The sequence below is a fragment of the Glycine soja genome, chromosome 10, assembly GCF_004193775.1.
Source record: "Glycine soja cultivar W05 chromosome 10, ASM419377v2, whole genome shotgun sequence".
NCBI lineage: Eukaryota > Viridiplantae > Streptophyta > Magnoliopsida > Fabales > Fabaceae > Glycine > Glycine soja.
In genome coordinates, this window is record NC_041011.1 from 26,400,524 (window position 1) to 26,408,413 (window position 7,890).

The 7,890-nt window shown below is 30.8% G+C and overlaps 1 protein-coding gene across 3 annotated transcripts; it reads right to left on the reverse strand.

The window, feature by feature from the left end:
* Window positions 1-619: 619 nt before the first annotated feature.
* Window positions 620-5,928, reverse strand: LOC114369740 (cysteine-rich receptor-like protein kinase 25). Of its 3 annotated transcripts, none has more exons than XM_028326987.1 (7): window positions 5,004-5,927; window positions 2,176-2,319; window positions 1,966-2,087; window positions 1,834-1,894; window positions 1,316-1,550; window positions 1,084-1,237; window positions 620-962 (listed from the first exon to the last, which is right to left on the reverse strand). In XM_028326987.1, the coding sequence occupies exons 1-7, from the start codon at window positions 5,782-5,784 to the stop codon at window positions 663-665; spliced, it is 1,797 nt and encodes a 598-aa protein (XP_028182788.1). In that variant the 5' UTR covers window positions 5,785-5,927; the 3' UTR covers window positions 620-662. The 3 variants fall into 3 exon arrangements, with proteins under 3 accessions (XP_028182788.1, XP_028182786.1, XP_028182787.1); XM_028326985.1 differs by having other exon boundaries at window positions 1,684-1,894; window positions 5,004-5,925; XM_028326986.1 differs by lacking the exon at window positions 2,176-2,319 and having other exon boundaries at window positions 1,684-1,894; window positions 5,004-5,928.
* Window positions 5,929-7,890: the final 1,962 nt, after the last annotated feature.

A 7,890-nucleotide genomic window follows, 5' to 3' on the forward strand; every position in this document is an offset into this window, starting at 1 on the left:
AAGATGAGCATAATCAAGGTCATCAAACTCGAGAGTTTACCTAAACTCGTGAGAATTTCATAGACTCGACTCGTGAACTCAACTCGTAGACTCACAAGAATCCACTTCATATAAAAATAATAACAAAATATATATAAATAACATACCAATTAAACATTTCAACAATATAATAAAGCAAAATAATAAATCATAAATTACACAATACTTAGTAATGCATCACTACTAGATAATAACTTGTGGTTGTTATAATAGTGGTAGATCATTCACATCGAGGGTTTGATGTACTTAGAGAACAAATGTTTGATGTTATCAAAGTTGAGATTTTTTATATTCAAGAATAGTACACTAAATAAAGGTATGTTGAACACTAAACAGATAAAGAACAACCTAAAATAACTTATATTTTGGTCTAACTTTTTTAACTTGTTGACTCGGTAGTAAACTTGAGAGTCTACCGAATTTACTTAGAATTTATAGAATCTACTCAAAGTCTACTAAAAAAATAGTTTACACAATAGTCAACTCATAAAAAATAAATGGACTTGTAAACTTTAAGAGTTAGCAAATTAACTCAAGAGTTTGATAACCATAAGCATAACTATAAATGAGAGTTCAATCATTAGAAACACAAGTAAATAATGCTATAAAATAGAATTAACTTATTATCGAGGATAAAATATACTTGTAGACATCTTATTTACAGAAAAATGTTGCATAGGTATTTTTTTATCCTTTATATCTCGAAAGAAAAATGGTGGTTCTTGTGGAGATGGCAACTCATCAAGTGTGTGACCATCGAGATAAAAAATAACTTTTGTCATAGTAGGCCTAATATTTTTATTTTCTTGAACGCATAGTAAACCAATATGAATGCACTTAATGACTTCAAATTGAGAATAATTTTCTTCCAAATTTGGGTCCAATATGCTCAGTGGTGCTTGATCCTTCCATTGTCGCCAAACCTGTAACAACATAAGGATCAAAATTAAATATTTTAATTTTATGTTTCACAGCATTTAAATCAATTTAATTTGGTTTACATTTTGTGTAAGAGCGAATTTTTTTAAGAAATATTATACTTACATAACTCATGAGGCTATCTACAATATCGGGCAATTGGTGAGAATTTATATTCTTTCTCCCCGTGATAATCTCTATAATCATAACTCCGAAACTAAAAACATCAGATTTTTCAGAAAATTGTCCAAATATTGCATATTCTGGAGACATATAACCACTGTAAGAAAAAAAATATTAATTAGTTAAAACATATAATGTGAAGAACTAATAAGAAAGATTTTTTTTTAAAACTTACAATGTTCCAACGATTCTTTGAGTTTTCCCAAGATCCTGATTTAGTTCAATAATTCTAGCCATACCAAAATCTGATATCTTAGGATTCATATTTTCATCTAATAGAATATTACTTGGTTTAAGATCACGATGTATAACTTTAAGGCGAGAATGTTCATGTAAATAAAGAATTCCTCGTGCAGTTCCTTCTATAATTTTATAACGCTGTGACCAGCTCAACTTCTTTTGTTGAGGATCTGCAATATTAGGTTAAATGAATTAAGATAGAACGAAACATATATTTGTAAAGATATAATGTATTGAAAAGAATGCAAAATACATTAATCATCAATTTGATATTATTCAAGAGTTTAAAGTCAAGAATCAAACCAAATAAAAAGTTATCAAGGCTCCCGTTGGACATGTACTCATAAATAAGAATCTTCTCTTGCACTTCTAGACAAAAACCTATTAACTCCACAAGATTTCTATGCTGTAGTTTTGCTATTGATAAAATCTCATTTTTGAATTCAACCGAACCTTGTGATGAATTTGTCGATAATCTTTTCACAGCTATACGTCGTCCATTAGGAAGAATTCCCTAAGAATATAAATGATTATTAAAATGGAAAAGCATAACCATAAAATAAATAAATTATCACATGTTCTAACCTTGTAAACTTCTCCAAATCCACCTTTACCAATCTTATTTTCATGTGAAAAGTTATTTGTTGCAGCTGCAATTATATCCAAATCAAATTGCAAACCCTCTATAGTGACACTTTCCTGACCAACTAAACAAATGTTTGAATTGTTAAAATAAGTTTGCAAATTTAAACTTACATGGATTAAAGAATTTTTTATTACAATAAGAATACGTACAATTTTCTCTTAGAAGAATCTTGTAATTTCTCTTTCTTGCTTTTCTTCGTATCAAATGATAGCTAAAGAAGCTTAGCATCACCGGAACAACAACAACAAGGAGGACAATTATAACAATTGTTCGTAGTGAACCCTTTTCATTTTCTACATAAGAATTAACATACTTTTCAGAAACCGTTGACAATTGTTAAATATTGACAATTATTAAAAAAATGTTATTTACTAACTTACAAAAGTATGGAACACTGCTTTTAAGTTATTGTCTAAAAAAATAAATTATCATTTGTATAGCACTATAGCTTTTAAAGATATGTATCAATATGGTACGTATGATACGATGTATACTATTAACATTTGGTACATTGATATATGGTATTGGATTAAAAATATTTTTTTGTCCTCTAAAATACATTGAATTTGATTTTAGTTCTTTGAATTTTTTTCTTTCCTTTTCATTCCAGAATTCTAGAAATATTAGGGAGTGTTTGGTTTAATTATTTTCTGTTTTCATTTTTACTGAAAATAGAAAATGGTGATAAAAATTTATTTGGTTGGATTTCTGTTTTCATTTTTAGTGAAAATATTTTTCCAAACGAACCAAAAACTGAAAACAATAAAATCTCATTTTGAGTGTTTTCAATTGAAACCAGGAACCTCATTTTTGGTAAAATGAAAAGTAGTGATAAAGAATGTAATTTTAAGCAAATCTAAGAATATATTTCCTGTCGAAAAAGCATTTTTATTATTTTTATTTTTCAAAAACAGAAAACAAAAAGTCAAACCAAACATATTTTCAGAATTCTAATCTTTTAAAAATAAAAACATTTTTAAGAAAATAAAAATAAGAAATAGAAACAAGAAAATAAAAAATATAAACCAAACACACCCTTATATTTTAGTTCTTTACTTAACGCTATTAAGATGTTGGAGATAATTTGGTGAGCGAATTAGATAGGGGAATTAGATAGGGATGATGAGTTAAATCAATTGTATAAGCTCCAAACAGAATAGATCTATCAGAGGAATATTGGCTTCTCTAACCTTCTATTTTTATTACTTTTTACTTGTTTTTTAATTTTTAATCAGCTAATTTTTTATTTATTTAATTAGTTAATGACATGTCAAATTATTTTTAAATCACCGACTGGGATGACTATGGTCACATTTAACTGTAAAAACAAACAAAGTTAAGAAAAAACTAAAATGAAATTTCTTAAATTCTCGGGATCAAATGCAAAAAAAAAAATGAGAACTATAAAATTAACTAAATAATTGAAGGAAGAAGGGAAGGGAGATAAGTCGTGAGTTTGAATATCTTTGAGTTACATTCTAACAAGAATTAACCATTAACATTTATTTATAAAAAAATGCAAAACAATTTTTGTTCAAAGGGTAAATTAAATTCAAATCTGTTATACTTTTGGAAAAAACATATTTAGCCTATGGTATTCTCTCATATTTTATACTAACGAAATTATTTGTTAATATAATCTTGCAATGTCTATACTAAATTTAATTTTCATTAGAAAAAATTATACTAATTAATTAACGAAGGTAAATTCATACTAAATCGTTAATTGATGGGTTTTTTAATTCTGTATATGAAAATGTGCACTTACTTTAATACGTTAGTTAGAATAAGAGAAATGAATTAAATGTATATATCTACCTTAGTCTCACACGCAACATGTTATATTACTAGGGCAAACTCAAGAGGAAAATGTTGATCTTCCAAAGTCAAATTATAAACTGGATAATTAAACATCAACTGTCAAAATTTTTATATAACTACTTAAAAAGTAAATTTTTCAGAGAATCATCTAATTTTTTAACATTAAAACTCAATCTTTTATTTATATTTATACAGTCTAGATCTAATTATCTTAATTTTTTAAAGACGATCAAAATTGTTATGCAAAAAGAAGTAAAATAAAAAAAATGATCAAAATTAACAGTATTCTCGATTGATGGCGATGCCTAACCAAAAATATTGACGCGCGCGTGTTAGATAATCACCTAGTGAACAAGATCCCACACTGGATCATAAGAATAGTGTTAACAGATGATTGGAAAAAATAAATGAGAAAAGTTGACATTTATATTTCTCATCAATTTAATATTTAAACTAAAAAATAAAAGAAAATACTAAATGTAGTACGTACTACTCTCATTTTCTATGGTTTCAGGAATTGATAGCAAATAAATGAATGGATATATAATTTCATTCAAAATTATTTTGTCTCTCATATTTCTATCCATTGAGGAGCAAGAAGAATTTTACGTAAATCTCTCACTCTTTTTACCAAACAAGTGAAAATATTTATTTCATCTCTTTTTCTCAGTTAATGAAAATCCAGTCCTCCATAAATTACCTTAGTTCTTAAAACTTTTAAGCAGCAAATTAGTACCTTATTTTTTTTATCAATCTGTTTTTTTTCTTTATATAATTTGTTACTAAATCAATCACTCAAGGATTTATTTGCAATATTTATTGTAATCTATTTTAATTATTTGTAAAAATATAATAATACTTAATTTAAATCTTTAAACTACTAATTTAACCATAAAACATTTAAAAAATATTTTAAATATTCACCTAACTAGCACTTAAATTAGTTAATGGCCGAGATTGAGTGTTTTTCTTATCTTCAGTCCTAATTATGCTGAGACAACTAAACATGTGAAGTATTAGCTTATGAGAAAAAAAATTATACACATATTTATATAATTCAATTATAAATGATAAATTTATTCATTTTTAAAATAATTTAATTATGATTGAATTGATATTATAAAATTATTATTTTAGATAGAGATTAAACTCTTACCTGATTTTGATTCTGGTGTACCATGAGGAAAGTCTCTGTAGAACTGTCCTATCCCAAACATCAAAGTGCAGCTTGGAAATAGAACCATTCCACCTCTCCTTCCGAGACAACACAAAGGAATATCTCTCATAATATCACCCAAACACTTACTGCAATCTTCGCTTGATAGATCTGGCGTGCACTGAACAAGAGTATGCACTCTTTGAGACCCAAAAACGGTAGCGTTTTTCGTTGCAAACTTCTTGGTGCCAGCTTTCACAGCCTCACCCACTGCATCACTCAACGTTTTGGATAGCAACCAATACCCATAGATTCCTTCTGTTGAATTCGTATTCACGTTGAAATCCACGAAGTTGAACCTAGGCCATTCTTCCACGGCGGAGAAAAAACAACGGTTGGAATAACGAACCATACATTCGTGGTACCAAATTAAGGCCTCTTTGGAGTTGAGACACCGTACGGTTATTTGTTGGGTTGCAGTTTTAATACATTCTTGGCACGTGTGGTTGCTGACATCGCCACGGCACATGAAGGAGCCGTAAATGTTTTCGCCGGCGGCGTCTCCGCCACCCGTTGTGGTGTTGAAGAATTGTGCAGTGGTGGCATGGGAAGATAGGGAGGTGAGGAGGGTTTGGAGGTTGGATTGGTAGGTGCTGTTTGGAGTGAAGGTTTTGTTGCTTGAACAGCTGTGATTCAGATACTGAAGGTTATCAATGGCTTCGGTTTTTGTTATAGAAAAATTGAACAGAAAGAAAAGGTAGTTGAGTAAGAGTAACAACATGTCGACGACCCGTTCATTCACTCATTTGGTGAATACACAAGAAGATAAGGTTCACCTCAGGCCATTGAATTGTCAATGAATGAACAAGACTTGCCTACGTTAATGGTTTACCTGTCCCACAAGGAATTTAAAAGATAGGGCAGGTTCTTTAGTTTGCACCTTGAACAGAGAGCCAATAGTTTGACTAGTTGATCAACGAACAAATCTTGTATACACACCCACCTAACGCGTTAGCTTTACATATATCCACTAAAACATTGACAACTCATTCAAATTGGAAATTTCATCAGCACTTAGAGTGCCGTTCCAGCGAGTTGGACCATTTGATGAATGTTTTGTGTTGGATTTTGACACGTGTATTGGAAAATTTTAGTTTAACCATTTAACTTTCTAACTTTGGGAATTAACAGTGGGAATAAATTGTGGGGTTGGGTTTTCGCATCCACCAGCAGCAGGCCACCGCCATGTCGGGTCAGGCCTTCAAATCCGGCAGCAGCGACATAGTGTCAGGGTTTGCAGCGGCAGAGGCTTTTTGGATGCACCAGCAGGTTGATGCCGTGTTCGGATCCGACTTTCGGATCTAGCAGCAGCTCCGCCATGTCGGGGACGAGGTTCTTGCGGAGGCGGCGCGCGACGCCGGATCGTTTTGAGGTCGTCAGTGTTTGGATTTTTTTAACAAAGAAGTTCATTTTAGTGTGCTGGGTTAAAGGAGGAAACAAAAGTTAAAAGTAAATTCATATACATATACTAACAAATTAATCTTAAAAAGATAAAAAAAAAAGTATTGTAAATAAATTTTATTATTAAATTTGTAAGATTATTTTTTATTAAATTATAATATTTAAAAATTAATTTAATAATGAATTATATTTTTAAAAATTAATTTGATATTAAGCTCTAATGTTTAAAGACTAATTTTTTATTAATTTATTACATTATTTTTATGTATTTGAAATTAAATTTATATTTTTTATTTTTAAGTAATCAATGCATCTTACTCTAAAAATGAATTTAATTTTTTATTTTAAAATTAAAATGAAACTTCCAATACACATGTCAAAATCTTATATAAAGTGTTAATCTAATTGTCCAAATAATAGGAACGTCACGGTAACATTCCCGCTTAAGCCAGAGAATCAATACCCCTCGATAGTCTCAAATCCCGGTAAAAGTATCAGGTTAGGCTCCTTTTGTAAACTATTTATCAATAGGGTCTATTTTCAAATATTTTACCAGCCGGTTTGTTTTTATTTATATTACGCCAAAGGCAGGAGCGCAATACAACCGGGAGCTAACATGTGGCATTGAGTTGTGTTGTGCCAATAGATATGCGCAATGGGTTGCTACAATTGCAGTGGCGCAACCACTTTTGTCAGTATAGGCGCAGGTAGGCATAGGTACGTAGGCACGTGAAGGCAGGGGCGCAATACAATGGGGAGCTGACATGTGGCATTGAGCTGTTGTGCCAACAAATATGCACAATCGATTGCTACCGTTACAGTGGCGCAATCACTTTTTGTCGGTATAGGCGTAGGTAGGTAGGTACAGGTACGTAGGCACGTGAACATGTTGCACCAAGGGGGTTGGCGCAATACCCCCCTCCCACAATCCTTCTTCGCTTATAAATTGAAAAAACACATGCATGCTCCCTCACTTGCAACAAACACCCCCCTCTTCCAGCAGCTTCCTTCTTTCCAATAAGCATTTTGTTGCTCCCTTCCCTCCCAACTTGCTCTCTCTCTCTCTTCTAGTTTTCTCTCTCTCTCATAATATTTTTATTTCATGTTCTTTATTGTTGCTAATGACATTAAATGACACTTACATGTTTTAAAATATGTGATATTGTGTTTATATTTAAAATATTTAAATATGAAGTGTTGTGGATGCAAAATCAACATGTGTCCCAACATATTTGGAACGCGGATGTGGATAGAAAATTAAGAATGAGGCGAGTGATTCCAACTTATCAGGGTATAGAACAACCACTGGCAGAAATTATTCCTCTGTTACAGCAGTCTGGATTATACACAACAATAAAATTGTGTAGAATCAAAATCAATGGAGGAATTGTAAATGCATTTTTTGAAAGGTGGAGGCCAGAGACAC